Here is a 17,789-nt window from a genome sequence, read left to right on the forward strand (position 1 = left end):
GATGAGCAAGCCTTATAACCAAGTACCTACTTGGTCAGCTCCCCTCTCGGGTGTGTCCTTGGCGTCTCAGATTGATCACACCCAAAAGCTTTCCTAGCACAGGAACTGGCAAAAAGTTCAGCAGTGGTTTTGGATTTCCCCCTCCCCACCCCAACCCCCAGTCACCAGAGCCTATTGAGTTTAGCTTCTAGCCATCTGTTCTCCCTTAACCCAGGAGGTTAGTTTTGAATTTGGTCTCCCTTGGCCCTCTGCTGCCCCCCTTCATTCCACTCTTGACACCAAGGTTGCCATGATCTTCCCAACACAAACTCAGCTTACTCTTTCCTGACTTGTTCTTAACTGCCCTTCCATTCTTCAAGTCAAACTCCTTTACAAAGCTTCTCTGGCCTTCTATGATCTGGCTTTTGTCCTTCCAATCTTTGTCTCTTGCACACTGTCGGCCAGCCATTGAGACTTAATTTCCGGACCCTATAAAGAAGGCTCTGCCACTGGGAGCCCTGATAGCCTAGTGGATTGTTCCTTGGCCTCCTAACCACCAGGTCAGCAGTGTGAAACCACTAGTTGCTCGAAGGGGGCCTTCTACTCCGTAAAGATTTGCAGCCTGGGGAACCCAAAGGGGCAGTGCCACTCTGTCCTGCAAGGTCGCTGAGTCAGAATGGACTCAATGGCAGTGAGATTTTTGCTTATACAGCTTACACAGCTCTGCCTTGAAGGCTTCAAATATACCCATCTTTCCACTTGGAAGACTCCACTTGCTCAACACCCCTCTTGGGTGTTGAGATCAGACTTAACCATCACTTCCTCAAGGGTATCTTCTCTGATCTCTGAACCAGGTAAGCTTCCTTCTTGTCTTCCTGATGCCCAGTTCTCTGGTAACACGCTGGTATCTTCTTGTGATAAAATTTAGCACGTGGTATTTTAATGCTTGTTCATCAGCCTCTGCTGCTCTATTGTGAGCTCCGTTCCGTTAGAGCTGGGACCAGTCATTGCTGTACCTTCAGTGCTGAAAAACAATGCCTGACAACAATGATCTGAGTAGCCGATCCAGGAAAGGAGATAATATGGATGGCAGATGAACACATGGAAAGGTGTTAACGTTCGTAGCTACATGGGAACCATCATGAGGATGGTGCGGGACCGGAAGCTTTCACTCTGCTGTGCATGGGGTCTCTGTGGTGTGGCTCTGACTCGGTGGCTCCTGGGGACAACAGGGACAGTAAAGCCACAGTCAGATTGCACAGCACCCCTGGAAGAAGGGCTAAATTACAGGATTCCCATGCAAGGTAGTTAGACATTTAGCAATCTGACAAAATTGTCTCTGTAGCTAAATACGATTACTAGGGTTTTTGTTGTTGTTTGGGGGAAAGGTCTGAGGCTTATCTCTAAAGAGTAGGGCCCGTGGGTGGAGATCAGGAGGGGAGCACCACAGACCAGTGATGGGAATATGAAGCCACCAAGTCCCCAAGGAATGCCGGTCATAGATTCTGACTTGGGGGCAGCACTAGGAGCCCCATCTGAACCAGCTTGGGATTACTCACAAGGGGGCCACACTGGATGTCTGATGGCCTAACTGGGCAGGAAGCGGGGTGGGGTGGGGAGGGAAGCACGAGACCGCCCCGTGATGGGGAGGTTTAGGATGCTCGCCTGTCGCACACGAATGTGTTAGAGTACCAGGGTGTCTGAGTGGTGGGTAAGCGGGCCGGGAGCTGCAGCTCTGGGAGGAGGGGACTGCACTGACGGTTCGTAACAGGTCCTTCTCTCCATTGCACAGAGAGAGGTCCATCTGTTCATCCCCTGTCGGTCCCGTGACTACCTACGCTGATGTCTTTATCTTTCTTGTTGGTGTTTACCTATACAAGATGGGCAAGATAGGCAAGCGTATGGACACCAACTGGTCTGACAGGTTCCTGGGGCCATGGGAGGCGATGGGTACAGGGGAACAGGAAGTATTCTAAAATTGATGGTGGGGAGGGTGTGGCTTTTGGTCGAGTTTAATAAATCGAATTGTATCTGAGAGGTATACATGATGGTGGGGTAGGAGGAAAGAGCAAAGGGGAAAAATATACATATATATATTCGTGTATATAAACATGTGTATTTGCTTATGAATGTATAGATATGCAAATGCAACAAGGAAGCAGATGACCCTTAGGCCTCTACTTAAATCTTACCTCAGTTCAAGAACAGTTTGTTAAAAAAAAAAGTTTGTTATAATAATGTGGCATTATGTGATACTCACCTTCCTGATATACTTGCTGAAGACAAAATGGGTGCATAAGCAAATGTGGTGAAGAAAGCTGATGGTGCCCACTATGAAAAGATACAGCATCTGGTATCTTAACCACTTGTAGTTAAAAAGCAGTCATCTAGCAGGGAAGCAACAAAGCCCACATGGAAGAAGCACACTAGCCTGTGTGATCATGAGGTGTCCATAGGAAGAGGTATCAGAAGTTCACAAACAAGCAACCAAATCTATGTGAAGGGGCGTGGATATAGTGGAGACCCAAACCCACCTGTAAGATAATGGGAAAGTCACCCCCAGAAGGGCCACATGGAAGGGATGATCAATCCAGGGTGTGATATGGCACGGATGAACCACATAACTATCCTCTAGTTCTCTGATATTTCCTCCCCTTACTGTTATGGTTTTTATTTGCTTTACCTCATTAATCATGATAGATTTGCGCATGTTCGTGTGTATATTTAAGATCGTTCCTTACATGAAAGCCAAGATGGAAAACCCTTCAGAACAGTAACAGGAGTAATGGTTCCCTGGGGGTACAGGAAGGGGGGTCGGGCAGGGAGGAATAGGGAGCTGAGAGCATTGATGACTGTATGACCACACTCAAGGGGGTCAAACAGCAGAACTGCATGCAAATGGATATATTGGATCATGCAAGATATGACAAACAAACAAAACGATCACAGGGAAAAATAGTCATAATCAGGCTTCCTAGGTGGTACGGTGAGGGAGGGAGGGGATTACGGGGATTAAGCTGACATCCAGGAGTTCCACAAGAAAGAAAATATATTGACACCGATTGCGGCAGATTGTACAATGCTGCGTGATGTGCTTGAACTATGGAATGTCATGACAGCTACAGGAGCTTCCATAAAACGATTGAAAATTAAATAAATAAAAATAGGGCACCAAGGGGAAGCCTGTGGGATGCTCATGGAAAGACAAGGCTGTGCACTTCAACTTCTAGCCTGATACTCGGAGCTGTGACTGAACTTGGCACTTGAGTGCTTTCTGTTTGCTTCTGCCTTTCCCTCTGTTGACTTCCTGAGGCCACCCCGATGGAGGTCTGGATCTTCAGAGTCTTCTGAGCAAACTTGCTGAAGCGAAGCTAAACCCTCTCCCCTTGACTGTCACTTAGGAGTGGGTTTTTCCAACCTGAAAATCACAGCTTACTGTACTCTGCTCTTGAGGTGCTTGCCAGCCGACTGAAGCAGGGAGACCGTGACCAGCCGCTGGAGGAACTGCTCAGGTGGGTCCGTTGGCATATCTCTGGGTGTTGCCCAGGAACCTCACAGCAACAGGAATTTTTACAAATTACTAGTCTCAGTGGTTACGAGGAAAGTCCTTGGTGTATTCAGCGGCTATGCTATCTCAGTATGTGAGCTTTCCCACCCACGTACCCAGATCAATCCTACTAACTCTTCAAGCGTCCTGCAGCCACCAAGTCTGCCCTTTGAGGTGGTGGGGACGACAACGTGGGTCACCTGTAGTCGACTGACTCCTGGTTATCCAGAGCCTGCTCTTCTCTTACCTACACACCAGGGTCGCTAGGCAGCAGCTGGCTATCACTGATTGCCTCTCTTTCCCACAAACTTGGAAAAAGAGCTTGGTTTGAGGGCTGGGCAGTGGAGGAGGGGGAGCGGAGACGTGGGGGGGAGGGGCGGGGGGCGGCTGCCAGCTTCCCGCCCCATAGCCCGCCTCTCCACTGCCTGTGACGCAATTGAAATGCAGTATGCTTCACTTGTCTGACTCCTCCCCACCAGTCACGTAGGAGTTGACTCTAGTTTTGATATCAGTTATAATTGTATATTGCTGGTGACTCCCCAGACCCCTTTGCTTCAAAGTACATTGAGAGCTGATCAGATATGGCACATTTCTTTATTTTTTAATAAATCATTTTATTGGGGCTCATACAACTCTTATCACAATCCATACATACATCAGTTGAGTAAAGCACCCTATACATTCGTTGCACTCGTCATTCTCAAAATTCTCCTTCCACTTGGGTTCCTGGAATCAGCTCATTTTCCTTTTTTCCCTCCTCCCTCTCCCCTCCCCCCTCCCTCATGAACTCTTAATGATTTATAAATTTATTATTTTATTTTACACTGCCCAGCGTCTCCCCTCACCCACTTTCCTGTTGCCCATCCCCCAGAGAGGAGGTTACACATAGATCCCTGAGATCGGTTCCCCCTTTCTACACCCCCTTCCCTCCCGGTGTCACCACTCTCACCACTGGTCCTGAGGGGTTTATCCATCCTAGAATTCCTGTGTTTCCAGATCCCTACTGCACCATTGGTCTAACCAGGCCCGCAAGGTAGAATTGGGATCATCATAGTTGTGGGGGTGGAAGTGTTCAAGAACTAGAGGAGGATTTTGAGTTTCATTGTTGCTACCCTGAACCCGGAGTGACTCATCTCCTCCCCACTACCCCTCTGCAAGGGATGTCCAGCTGTCTATAGATGGGCATTGGGTCCCCATCATGCACTCCCCTCATTCACGGTGATAGGATTTTTTTCCCCCTGATATGGCACATTTCTAACAAGTTCATCAGAGTTTTTCTGCCTTAGGAGTCCCTGTTACTCTGAATCCAGAGCTACCCGTTTTTTTCAGGGGTTGCCTAAGGCCATGAAGAACACATTGTTTAGCCTTGGCTGTGCCTGCAAGTCAGGCCTAGAGGAGGACTGGTTGGTTCCATGGCCTGCCTGACCCTTTGCGGCCAGCATTCCCTCCACTGGGTACTGCTCTGCCTGCCCATCTCTGTCCAGACAGGGCTCTCCAGCAAAGTGCTCTCTGGAAGTTGCCTATGGAGGCCTCCCGATGTGGGAGGGCCTTGATTAGCCCTTCAGACTACAGAAAGGAACGTGGCCAACCCATGGGAGTTTGGGCAGATTGTTCATTGCTCGGTGCTGTCTGTCTCTTGTCTCCCCACAGCCAGAGCTTCTACTACTTGTTCAATTTCCGCCACAGCGTTCCCACTTTCCAGTGCGCTCTGGACCTCATCAGACTCTTGATGGCCATTTCGAAGAAGTCGGCAGTTCTTGCTCAGAACAAAGAAAAAATCGGTGATGAGCCCAGATCTTCTTTCCCATCATGAATAGGACTAGCGGTCGGGGCTTGTAGATGCATGCTCTGAGGTGCACAGCTCCACAGAACCTTGGACAGACCCTCTTGCTGTGTGCCAAGGGCGTTTCCCCAGAAAGTCTATAACTGATCATTTCTGCTGATATTGTTTAATCTGAGTTTTGCTTAAATGCATCCCATCCCTTTTTTTTTTTAAATCGGAGACATCTGACCAGGAATAAAAAGACATAAGCCACGAGGTTAATAAAACGGGAGGGGGAGGAGGAGGAGGAACGAGGATCTGGTGTGAAGGGAGACCCAGGCCCTTCCCTGGCTTTTTTCTTGAACCGCCTTCTGCTAGAACTTTGGGGGTGCAGCTTGCTGCTCCTGTACCCCAGGTCGCAACACGAACAGAAAACAAGAAGGAAATGCAACCCCAACCTCGCTTTGATGAAATGCCCAGGCTTTGATCTGGCTGTGTGAGGTGACCGCTGCTTGCAGGTCGGCCTAGGGGAACCAGAGTGGCCGGCAGCGTTACTTCCTGTCTGTCTCAGGCCCCGGCGGCAGGGCTGGTGTGGGGAACAGGCTGGGGCTTAGACAGGTGGACTTATTGCTGACAAAAGGGCCAGTGGGCTTTAGTTTGTTTGTGGGATCAGAAACTTCATAGAAAATGTTTTGAAATGATCCTTTTGTTCAGTCAACATCCCCTAAAGCCTGGAACACAACAGTGACGTGGCTTTCTCTCCCCTTGGCCTCGCTTCTCCAACAGCCTCCCTGGCCAAGCAGTTCCTCTGCCGGGATTGGCCGAGCGGGGCGAGAGGGAAGGGCACCACCTTCAGTGACCAGCTGCATGCTCTGCTCCGGTGAGCTGCCTGACTTCTCCATGCCTGTCCCTGCTGGGGTCCCTCCGCTGGCCAGACTGGAGGAATTGGAAAGGAACTGTGGGCCTGACAGTCCTCTGGATCCGTGTGACACTGTGGCCTGTCCCTTATTCTTGAGTCAAATCTTAGGGAATGTGGAGGCGTCAGCAGTCAGCGAACCAAGATCCATTGCTGGCCATACTCAGTCTGTCCCCTCCATCGTGTCTAGCGGTAGTTCCTGGTCTGTTAATCTTTGCTTTACCTCCTGGGGATATTTGGAATCTTTGTTATTAAAAAAAATGCCAAGGGTTGTTTTAAAGCTTAATGCATGGAAAAAAACGAACCATAATGAAAATAAAGCTTAATGCCCGGGGACATCTCAAAGGAAACTTTGACTTGGGGGTTTCTGGCAGAGTGCACATCCTCCGCTCTCACCTGCAGCATCTACCTGGAGCACACGGACAGCGTGCTGAAGGCCGTAGAGGAGATCGCTGGGGTCGGGGTCCCAGAACTGATCAACGCGCCTAAAAATGCAGCTTCCTCCACGTTCCCGACCCTGACCAGGTAGGAGAGCTCGCTCCTGCGAGGGAATCACACTGCTCCGTGGCCAGGTCTCCCCATCACACCTCCCTCCTCCTCTGTTTCTGTACTGCCTGTGTGACACACGAGGTTTCCCCACTCAGCAGCGCCGAGTGCCTGCCGTGCATCCTTCCCAAGGGGCCGGATGAAGAGCGGGCTTCCATTGTCAACGGGCCCCGGCATTTAGTCCTGGTAGGAGGACAGGGTGGCTGCTGCGTCGGCTCAGGTGTGTCTTACTTCCTGGGTCGGTGCCTGTCTCGCGAGGCCAGTAGCTGCCTTAGACTGCCTTTCAGCGGCTCGCGGTCCTGGGATAGCCTTGACAGTTTATAAAGCCCTTGCATGATCCTCCTTTTCCACTACGCTGGGCATTCAGTATCATCGCCCCTATTTTCCTAATGAGGAAAACGAGGATCAGAGAGGCAGTTCGCCTGGGCTTCCACAGGCAATCAGATGATCCTGGAGCAAGGACTCGACCTCACCCCAGCTCCCCTGGTCTTTCCACACCACCTTGCCAACCGTTCTGGGTCCCAGACAACCTTCCTGGACTAATTGATGGGGCCTTTCTCCTCTCCCGTCTTCAGACAAGGACATCAGAGGGGCGGAAAGGGAATTGCTTTTGGTCCCCTGACTTCTTCCCAGCAGGTTCGATCATTGTGTGGTGTGCATGCTTTCCCCCTATGCTAGGCACACGTTTGTCATTTTCTTCCGGGTGATGATGGAGGAACTAGAGAAGACAGTGAAAGGTCTTCAGGCCGGCACGGCAGCAGACCCGCCACAGGTGGGTCCAAGCTACTGCATTAAGCATTTGAAGCCCATGGAAGCTGCTGGCTCCTCGGGTCCCTGGGTCCAGGTTTCTTCTAAGCAATTTCCTTTGAGTAACTGAGATCCAGCCTTTTTCTTTCTTCTCTCAGTGTCCCTGGTTTAATTTCCCTTAGAAATTAACAGTGAGGATGAGGCTCCATTTATTCTGGTGCCTGCCCAGGAAAGGCTCGGGCTGCACGATAGCCCATTACTTCTAGAGAGTGTGTGTGTGCAACCTCACAGGCCTGGCGGGAGGTGAGCAGGGCTGTTTGAGATGCAGTGGTGTCAGACCTTGGCAGTCCACTAATCATGTTGGGGCAGAGAACAAGGCCGAACGTAGGGAGTAGCGAGGCCTCAGAGCTCTGATGCCCCACGGCCAAGGCTTTTACCTACTTGGAAAGTCTGGACGGAGAAACCTCTGTGTAGGCCTTTCTCTATAATATGCCCTGATGTTCTCACAAATGTGCCGTGTGGTTACCACTCTGTTTGGCTGCCCCCAGGTTCACGAGGAGAAGCTCCTCTACTGGAACCTGGCTGTCCGAGATTTTAGTATCCTGCTCAACCTGATCAAGGTGAGTGTGCAGGCTCCTTGCCCTCTCTCCTGGCTCCCTGCAGAAACCCCCACGGCAGGGTCTTCTGGCTCAGAGATGGGCTCTTCCTCCTCCTCCGCCCGTCTTCCCCTTGCTCCCCTTCTCACCTGGGCAGCCCGTTTTGTTTCCCTAGGCAAGGCCTGTTTTTCTCCCTCCCCGCTCCCTGTGCAGCTTATGTGCAACTTCATGACCACCTGCACCATTCTGCACCTGGCCTGGGTCCTCCGTGACCGGAGCACCTCCTTGCAGGTCCCGCCCAGTCCCGCATGGCTGCTGCTTCCTCCGACACCCTGTATCCTCGCCCTCGGCGGGGCTTTGCTGCAGTGTCACGCGCCTCCCTTCCCGCTTCCCTTACTACTCATTCTTCTCCGGCTTCCCATCCTGGCTTTGGACCTCTAGAATGCCATCTTTCCAACATCCCCAGTTGGAATCGACTTCCAGTTCCTCCTTGCTCTCATTTCCTTTGCTTCAACATCAGTCAAGGGCTTTCCTCCTCTAGTGGAATGACACTTTTCTCCACGTGGTGTTTCTTTAAGCGCAGGGTGGCCCCTCTTCCTTGCAGAAGGCTCTGCCACACCCGAGCAGTGCTTTCACGGTGGGAGAGGGTCCAGGGTGCTCTGAAGGGCAGACCTCAGCCCTTGTGCCTTGCTTTCACTTCACCAGGTGTTTGACAGCCGTCCGGTTCTACATGCCTGCTTGAAGGTAAGAGACTGGATGGGCCCTCACTAGTATTCAGCCTTCCTGCCGATGACAGGGCGGGGAGGAAGGGGGCATGAATGCTCCGTACCTTGCCCACAAACCTGTCTTCAGAGTCCATGCTAGCTAGTGGGCGGACAGTGGACCTGCTGTCCCACACCAATGTCCCGTGGGTTTGGGAACCCTGGATCAGACTCAGAACTCGGAGGAGTGGCGGTTTGGGGAGGGGAGCAGCAGCAGTCACCCCCTTCCCAAGCAGCAGGGAAGAAGGCAGGAGATGATTTTCCAGCTGGACAATTTTTTTTCCTTTTAATCATTTTACTAGGGGCTCCTACAATGCTTATCACAACCCATACATCCATTTCATCGTATCAAGCACATTTGTACATGCGTAACCATCATCATTCTCAAAAGATTTTCTTTCTACTTGAGCCCTTGGTATCAGCTCCTCATTTTCCCCTCCCCCCACGAACCCTTGATAATTATAAATTATTATTTTGTCATCTTATACTGTCTGACATCTCCCTGCATCTACTTTTCTGTTGTCCATTCCCCAGGGAGGGGATTATATGTAGATCCTTATAATTGGTTCCTCCTTTGTACCACACCTTCCCCTTATTCTCCTGGTATCGCTACTCCCATTACTGGTCCTGAGGGGTTTATCTGCCCTGGATTCCCTGTGTTTCCAGCTCCTATCTGTACCAGTGTCCATGCTCTGGTCTAGCTGGATTTGTAAGGTAGAATTGGGATCATGATAGTGAGGGGGAGGAAACATTAAAGAACTAGAGGAACGTTGTATGTTTTATCAGAGCTACACTACACCCTCACTGGCTCGTCTCCTCCCCATGACCCTTCTGTAAGGGGATGTCCACTTGCCTACAGATGGACTTTGGGTCTCCATTCTACACTCTCCCTCATTCACAATATGTTTTTTTTTCCTTTGATGCCTGATACCTGATCCCTTCTGTACCTCATGTTCACACAGGCTGGTGTGCTTCTTCCATGTGGGCTTTGTTGCTTCTCAGCTAGATGGCCGCTTATTTATCTTCATGCCTTGAAGACCCCAGATGCTATATCTTTTGATAGCCGGGTACCATTGCAGCTGGACAATTTTGATTACTTTTTTTAAAGCCCATGTCAGCCATCAATTCCCATGGGTCTGGCCTGGACAAGGTCTAGAAATTGGGAGTTACTTTATGGTGAACCCCGTGAGTTGAGGTAGGGAAATGTGGGGGGCAGTGACTCCTTACCACTCCTGAGGGTGCCCTCCAAGTGAAGGTGCCCATTTCTCTGCTCTCCTGGCCTTTCTTCCTCGATACACCCTTCCTCCTGATGCCGGTAATGGTGGTGAGTGGTTTGGGGGTGACCTATCCGATTGGTACATTTAGAAATTGGCCTTATGCTTTCTCAGCTAAACCCAGTTTTCTCCTTGGGGAGAATACTGTCTTCTGGGAGCTGAAGTTCTCTTCCACTCTTGCTCTCCAGCTGAAACAGGCTGGCCCTGCCCACTGTGTGCCCATGGGCTGTAAGGCTGCCTCGTTCTGGGGCTTGAGATAGTAAACCCATGTGATTTTTATATTAAGCCAAATTTACCTCCCTCCTCCCACTTATTTGTACGTGAAAATAAGAAACACACCCCCCGGGCTAGATGGTGCTCTATTTTATTTTCAGGGGAAAGCCCTCAGTTAAGGCCCCACGTTCATCACCGTGTCCCCTCTCCTGTCTCCTCTCTTGTTCAGTATGGGCACCTCTTTGTGGAAGCATTTCTCAAGCAGTGTATGCCACTCCTGGACTTCAGCTTCAGAAAACACCGGGTAAGATCCGAGGCCAAGAGACCTAGCGTATGCTCTGTACTGCTGCCCGCCTGGGAGCTGGCGTCATGGCGAATCTTGGGCCAAGCGGGTCCCCTTGCTCCAGGTCCTAGTCCTCAGTTCTACTTGGGCACTCTGGTCTGTGCCATCTGTAACCCAAGATGCCCTGGGAGACTGGATGGACTCACACCCCCTCTGGTTCAGCCCTGCCTGCCTACACCTAGTGTAGACCTGCGCGGGATCGAGCTCGGTTTGGTTAGGTGGGCCCACGCCCATGCCTTATGGATCATGGTGTCATTTGCTTTTTCTTTTGTGCTTCTGCCCGGGCCTGCTCCCCCGAGTCACTAAAAACAAAAACAAGACTCACTGGCCTCATAAAACTTATTGCTGTTACCATGGAAAGTTGCGAGAGGTGATTTTATTTTTAAAGCCAAGTGGGACCCAGGACGAGAGTAGTGAAATGGGGAGGTGGGGGCAAGGATGACCATTTCATACTCACGATCGGCAAGCTGAACTTCAGCTGGACATTCTCATCGACGTGGCTGGCTCCTGGGAACTCTGAGCAGAGGGAGAGGCAGTGAGCGATCCTACGCTTGTGGGCAGGGAAACCAAGGCATGGTCACCTAACCACCAGTTGTATCGCTCTCCCATTCATGTTCTCCCCATGCCTCATGGGCAAGGGAGAGCATTGGGATTGGCAGCTAGCCAACACTCCTCCTGTTTCAGACCAGATTAAGGTGATTACCAATATCCCGGCTAGAGCCGACAGTGTATCCCCTTGGGAGCCTGTATCTTGTGGACACAGGACTATGTCACATCTCAAGTATCACATGAACATTTCATGCAGCCTGATGAATTTGGTTGTTGCAGGAAGATGTTCTGAGCTTACTGGTAACCTTCCAGTTGGACACGAGACTGCTTCATCACCTGTGTGGACATTCCAAGGTAAGGGAGCATTCAGGCAATGCCTGCCCGGTGCTCCTGCTTGCTCTCTCTGTAGTCCTCTGATCTGATTCATCTGCGAGTACGCTGAGAGCAGCGGTTCTCAGCCTGTGGATCGAGATCCCTGTGGGGGTCGAACGACTCTTTCACAGGAGTCACCCGATTCATAGCAGTAGGAAAATTGCAGTTGATGAATAGCAACGAAAATCATTTGATGGTTGGGGGGGTCACCACCACATGAGGAACTGTGTGAAAGGAACTGGGTCGCGGCGTGAGGAAGGTGGAGAACCGCTGACTTAGAAGTTCTTGGGCTCATTATCTTGTGTGTCCTTCTTGAGCCTTCTGTGTCTCAATAAAAGGCATGTGCTGAGAATGGTCAGATCTTTGGTGGCTGCATACAGTGGGCGTCTTCTAGCGGGGAATTTGTGCATCCCGCGTTGGACACGCAAGCTCTGCAGCCCTGCCTCCCCCGCAGCTCCTCTGCTGAGACACAGAATGCACGCGGTACATGTGCTGCGGAGCACGAGGGCTCCATGTGGGAGGGCGGTTATGTAAGTCACGACTCTGCTGGAGACAAGAGGCGGTTTTAAAAGCCGCCGTCATTACAGCTGTTGAGCGATCCTCCTCAAGAAACAGCTGTCCCTTATGAGAACATCTGTGCAGACTTCCTGTTTGTTGTTGAAACTAGCTCGATGTCATGTCACCAAAGAATGGCAGTCAGTTTCTCATTCACTTTCCCCTCTTTGATTAGCCCTCCGGTGAGGGTTTAGATCTGATAGGTAAGCAACTGGAAGGCTCTTAAGGCTGTGACTCATGTTTTATTTAGATTTAAAATATACCCCCCTTTTTTGGGGACCATGACACATAAAAAGGAAACAATTATACTTAACTGCATAGCCGTCACATTAGAACAGTGACAGTATCGCAGTAACCAGCCCCGGCCCACCCCCTTGTTCTTCTTTTCCCGCTCCCTCTCCCTCTTACTCCTAGCCTTGTCTCTCTTCAAAGTCTTTTCTTTGGGTGTGAAAACCATTCCCACCCCCGGCTCTATAACAAAGGCGGCATGAAGTCTCTCTCCTGATGAGAGGGACGGACTTTGCTAAGCGCAATGTAGTCGTCGTCGTCCCCCCCCCCCCCGTCTCCCCCCCCCCCAGTTTTGTCTGTGTCAACGGCTGCCTGACGGCCTCATCTCGTTTTTGGGAACTCGCTCCATTCCATTAGTGAAGCCTCCTGACCCTTGTGGGTGAGGCGCCCTCTGTCTGAAGGAGCAAAGAGGAAGGCAGGGCAGCTGTGCCATCCCTGGAAACCAAGGGCCTCTGCTGTCTCGTGCCTATGGCTCCCTCCCTCCCCGAGTTCTCAGTGTAGAAGGTGCTGCACAGAATTTTAAGAACCTTTCTCAGCTGAATAGGGCAGCTGTGTTGCTTGGTAGCAGCATAAATACGTTCAATAATATTCTAGGTAAATGTACTGGTTAATAAGAAGGTATAAAGTAGTAGTTTAAGGCGTTGGTACTATGCCCAGGTCTTTGGAGTGTGTTAGCCTGAAGAACAGCTGCCCCCTCTTCAGACTCCTGCAGTGTGTGGCAGGTGCGTGTGTTACTGAATGCCAAGGGTGCCGGGAATTCAAAAGTTTCTGTACAGCAAGTGAGAAAGCCTGACGATGAGCCCTGGTGGGCATGTCTGTTCCCACTCAGATTCACCAGGACATGAGCCTCACCAAACATGTGCCTCTGCTGAAGAAGACACTGGAGCTCTTGGTTTACAGAGTGGAAGCCATGCTCATCCTCAACAATTGCCAGGAAGCATTCTGGCTGGGCAATCTCAAAAACCGGGACTTGCGGGTAAGCCTGGGACTCCGCCAGAGAGCATGTCCCCCACCCCACCCCCCCAGTGGGTGCGGCGTTCATGGCGGGGAGATCTCAGCCCCGTGCCTTCAGTGAGATGCTTTCACACGCAGCTCCTTAGTCTCCGTGTAGAGACACCCTGGGCAAAGACGGAAGCTCGCCCCTCCACGGCATGCCACTGACTTAATCCAGACTTCACAGCTCAGGACAGACCTCCTGCGATGCCGTACTGAGGGTGAAGTCAGAGTAGCATTTTTGTGTGTGCTCACACTTTTGTTTTGCCTCCCTAAACCAAGTCTACCTTATTCCTGAAATCATTCTCCCGGTAAAGTCAGCAAGTGAGCATTTCTAAGGTCTTTGAATTGCCTGACCTTGGACTGAAATGTTATAATGCTTTGGCGCTGGAGCATTTTCCCATGAGTGTCCAAGCCCTTCTCCCTCATGATTACAATCTGAGGGTTAGAAACTTTTAAAATAGTAGCTCAGCTGTGGCTTTCTTTCTGCACATTGCTCTGTGAAGTCGATAACAATTGTTTCCCGGAGGAAACTGAAGCCCAGGTAGGCCAAGTACCTTACCAAGGCAGAGCACACGCAGTCCTGCTCCAGAATTGACGTTTGTAAGCCTCCCGTTCCGTGTGGCCACCCAGGGCGGGTAGCTTGGTGTCCACATACCTGAAGGTCTCTTTAGGAATTTTAGAATCACTAATACAGTTTGGCCTTGTTATGTCTAGTCTGAGATAGTAGAATACAAAGATGGGCCTTTTTTGGGAACTTTCGCATTCTGCTCAGCTGAGTCTGAGTCTCGGTATCGCAGTGGAAGCCTGGGACTGGCAGGAACCCAGAGCTGCGGCCCCCCTTCCAGATGCTGCCCCAACTCGGTGCCCGCAGGCGACCTTGTTGGAGAGGCTGCAATGTTTTCCTCTGCCTACAGACTGAGTCCTGCTCTGCCTGTCGCCCTCACTCTCACTTGTCAGCATTCCCTTCCCTCCCCTCAACCCTCCCCCCCCCCCGGGGTCCCAGACATGATGTGCCAGCTCACCACTTGCCTGGTCTGCATTTAGGGTGAAGAGATTTTATCCCAGAATACCCAGGAGAGCACCGCGGACGAGAGTGAAGGAGACACCACCTCCCAGGCTTCCAAGAGCAGAGCTAAGGAGGTAGGCTGCCGAGGGCCTTGCTGGCCGCATGTATCCACGAGTCTTCATTGGTAGAGAGGACCAAAGCGTCCCTGGTTTGGCTGATATCAAACACTCCTACACCATCGCCATTCCCACACACAAACATTGATGTGCTTTTATAAATCCTGTGCGGCCCAGAACAAGCAGCCACACAGGATTAGGATCAAGTATCTCAAGTTTTGAAACCATCTGATAGAGTTGAAAGCTCCCTTCACCTACAGACAGTTTCTCTCGTTTCCATCTGAGACCATTTTAAAGGGTTGAAAAGGAGTCAAATTGTGTTGAGAACAATGAAGCAAACCATTTAAACTGTCTAGACATAGAAAAGAGAAATGCTCGGACCAGAGTAAGATTGCTACCACTAAAGGATAGTAGAGCAAAAAAAGACTCCTTGCTATTTCTGGGGCACAGATGCTTTTGAGAGTTTAACCACAAAGAAAGCTGACAAATGAAAGAAGACACTTGTAAAATTTGCTACAATATGGGTGCAATTATAGACCACAGGACCACAATCAAGATCCCGCTGTGGAGCCTCTGTGTGCCGTTTCCGGCTGATGCAGAAAAAAACATGTATTTTATTAATTGGTCCCCTGCCTCATTTGCATAACGTACCTCCGCCTTGTTTCCATAAAGAATTTAAGGCAGAAGACAGACATCCTGCTTTCTACTTTGTCCTAAACCTCCCTGCTCAGAGCCACAAATGAGATGGAATCTTATGCTGGACTCTTGTTATCACACACACAGTACTTTTTCATTGAATGAATGTTTCTTTCTGTGTTGAAGTCCGACTTCATTCCCTTGTCAAGTACATGCAGTAAGCTGGAGGACCGCAGCTTGTTGAAAAGCCAGGCACAGTTGGTTTCTTTGCAGGATAGCGAATCAAGTGAGTCAAGCAGTAGGTTGGTCTCCCACCATGGTCTTGGGTGAGAAGCCATGACGTCAGGGGCATGGGGAGCCTCTGGTTCATTCTACAAACAGACTGTTTCAACCTGCGATTGGCATTTAACCCATTTGTATGTCGGACAGGAGCCAGTCCCCTCTAACGATGACCTCAGTGTTTCACCTCATTGTCCTTTGCCCCTTAGGAAGATGATGATGAAGCAGGTGACGAAGGAAAAGAGCAAGAGAGTGGTGAGAGTGAGGACGAGTCTGACTAGACCTCAGATCCACTGCCAGCTCCTCCCCATCGCCGCCCGCCTGTGCGCAGGGCTCGATGTCAGCTCGCTTCCGTGCTGCGTGGAAACACCCAGCGGAACCCTCCCAGAAGGGGCTGTGCTGCGTCCTGTGACGTGTGGTGGATTTCACCAGACTCGGGATTCTGCTATGGCATAGCCATGACTTTGCAGCTTGGGCACGTGTGCCAGTGCTATGCTCAAGAGTACAAATCCCCCTCAGCCGAGTCTGAGCCTCGTCACTCTAGGCTGATGAGCTAGTTTCAAAACCCTCTGATCTATTCTGGAATTGAAGTTCCTACCAGTTTGACAAATAAATTCGCTGCCTGCTCTGCCTCTGGTATCTCCCTCCTCTTACTGGGTTCCTTCCTTACCCAGGGGTTCCGGGGCTTGAACTGGAGTTTATGCAAAAGGAGGAGAAGAGGTGTGAACGCATCACTTTTCCATCCCCAAAGTGTGTGCCCTACAGGAGGCCCATCTTTGAAATAAGAGGGTCGCTATGACTGACCGGAAGGAGAGCCTTGAGCTGTGCTTGTCAGTTCCCAGGGGACGGCAACAAGGAGTATCTGGCTGCTAGACTTTGGGTTTTGCCATCGTGCCGATGGCAGACACAGGGAAGAGAGGCAGCATCAGACTGGGCTTGACTTTGTGTCTGTAAGCTTCCCGGGATTTCCGCGTTACTCTGAGTTACACCTGTGATCTGTGTGAGAAGGTTACAGGAGGACTCGCAGTTTATTGGAAATGAAACCTGCCTTCTGCTAGAAAAGCCTGTTTCAATTTCCGGCTAAGCTGTAAATTTTGCTAAAGGTTTGCTAATAGTTCTGCCTCATCTGTTCTACCCACAGCATCAGAGCATTAGCACTGGTGAGGCGTTTCTCTTTCTGGTCCAGGGAGGAAGTGTTTGATTTTTTTTAATGTTGGGCTCACGTTGGGTGGATGGATCCCTTCATCCATCCACTGACTCACAGAACTCCATCCACCCCTCCCGTGCCCCTTTTCTTGCCCAGCTGATGGTGGCCTTGGGTGTTTTCAGTGAAGGCACACGGGGCTCACCGGTTTCTGTGGCGGGTTTAATGGCTCTCTGCCACATGTACACAGCCATGCTGGCTTGACTCTTAAACGGTCGTTCGGCTTTACAAGGGACGCGTTCTCCCTTGCTCTGTGTCACTGGCCCTTTTGGGAGGGAAAGCAGGGAAGGGGCTTATGAGCTGTCACCGCTGGACGGCAAACCAAGATGGCTGGGCTGGTGTCCCCGTTGTGTCCACGTGGACGTTCTGTGAGGTGCAGACCTGGGAACTGAGCGGAGACCCTCTACTTGGAGTGTTGCAGGGCGAACGTGCATTTCTTATACGTCGCATATAACAGAAGGATGGAGCGCAGCATCTGTTTGCACATGGTCACTGTCATCTGAATCTGGGGCTCCTTCAATCCAGTGGGCCACTGGTGCTCCCGGCTGATGATTTTGCAAAAGGCTGACTTGTCTGAGACTCTGAAGGTCCCAGTCCACTTGGGTGGCTGAGCCGTGACAACCCTGCCAAAGACAGAATCCACTCCACTGAGGCGGACCGGCTGGGGCTTCCGGAGTAGCCCTCGCTTGCTGTTTGTGCTGCGGAGCTCTGACGTGTGGCAAGGCAGCTTGGGACTCATTCCTGTCTCCATAAATGGGCTGTCTAGGACCAGCGTGACCTCTTGAAAGCACAACTGCACTTCAAGGTCAGAAGGCGTGTGTGGGAAGCAGGGGGAGGCCCTAAAGGGGTGTTTGGAAGAAGGTGTAGGCGTTGTGTGTCGCAGCCATTGGAAGCTCTCGTCCAGTGGGGTCCACGGTGACCACAGCTGGTATCCTGCCATGAACGGTCAGTCCTAAAGGGGAGGAATCAGAACAGATTTTCCCTGGTGGTCACGCTGAGGAGAGGCCCAGTCAGGCTCCCATCTTTCCCTCACTAATGACTTGCACTGGCGCCGTACTTCCCATGAACAGATCCTAAGAGGTGTCGGCGCACAGTGATTCTATA

General features: G+C 51.0%; 2 protein-coding genes across 3 annotated transcripts in view; one reads left to right on the plus strand and one right to left on the minus strand.

Annotated features, from left to right (window-relative positions):
- The window catches only part of FANCD2 (FA complementation group D2), a 66,913-nt gene extending 50,805 nt beyond the window's left edge, over positions 1–16,108 (plus strand). Inside the window, exons 33-44 of one of the 2 annotated variants that reach the window (XM_075550454.1) lie at positions 3,381–3,491; positions 5,177–5,307; positions 6,075–6,168; positions 6,607–6,729; positions 7,429–7,522; positions 8,046–8,117; positions 8,799–8,837; positions 10,571–10,645; positions 11,513–11,587; positions 13,278–13,424; positions 14,489–14,584; positions 15,691–16,108. In XM_075550454.1, coding sequence (XP_075406569.1) covers positions 3,381–3,491; positions 5,177–5,307; positions 6,075–6,168; positions 6,607–6,729; positions 7,429–7,522; positions 8,046–8,117; positions 8,799–8,837; positions 10,571–10,645; positions 11,513–11,587; positions 13,278–13,424; positions 14,489–14,584; positions 15,691–15,762 — 1,129 coding nt within the window. In that variant the 3' untranslated portion in view covers positions 15,763–16,108. The remainder of the gene's footprint in view (positions 1–3,380; positions 3,492–5,176; positions 5,308–6,074; positions 6,169–6,606; positions 6,730–7,428; positions 7,523–8,045; positions 8,118–8,798; positions 8,838–10,570; positions 10,646–11,512; positions 11,588–13,277; positions 13,425–14,488; positions 14,585–15,690) is intronic. The other variant, XM_075550455.1, reaches the window with a different exon arrangement.
- A 980-nt stretch (positions 16,109–17,088) lies between these two features.
- On the minus strand, positions 17,089–17,625 carry FANCD2OS (FANCD2 opposite strand). The gene has a single exon (XM_075550814.1). It carries the CDS (start codon positions 17,623–17,625, stop codon positions 17,089–17,091), a length of 537 nt encoding a protein of 178 aa, XP_075406929.1.
- Between the last annotated feature and the right edge of the window lie 164 nt (positions 17,626–17,789).

This window comes from Tenrec ecaudatus, chromosome 5 (assembly GCF_050624435.1).
Source record: "Tenrec ecaudatus isolate mTenEca1 chromosome 5, mTenEca1.hap1, whole genome shotgun sequence".
Lineage (NCBI taxonomy): Eukaryota > Metazoa > Chordata > Mammalia > Afrosoricida > Tenrecidae > Tenrec > Tenrec ecaudatus.

Bases quoted from the DNA above. Each gene is read 5' to 3' on its own strand.
- FANCD2OS (XM_075550814.1), bottom strand. From the start codon at position 17,625: ATGGCAGGATACCAGCTGTGGTCACCGTGGACCCCACTGGACGAGAGC.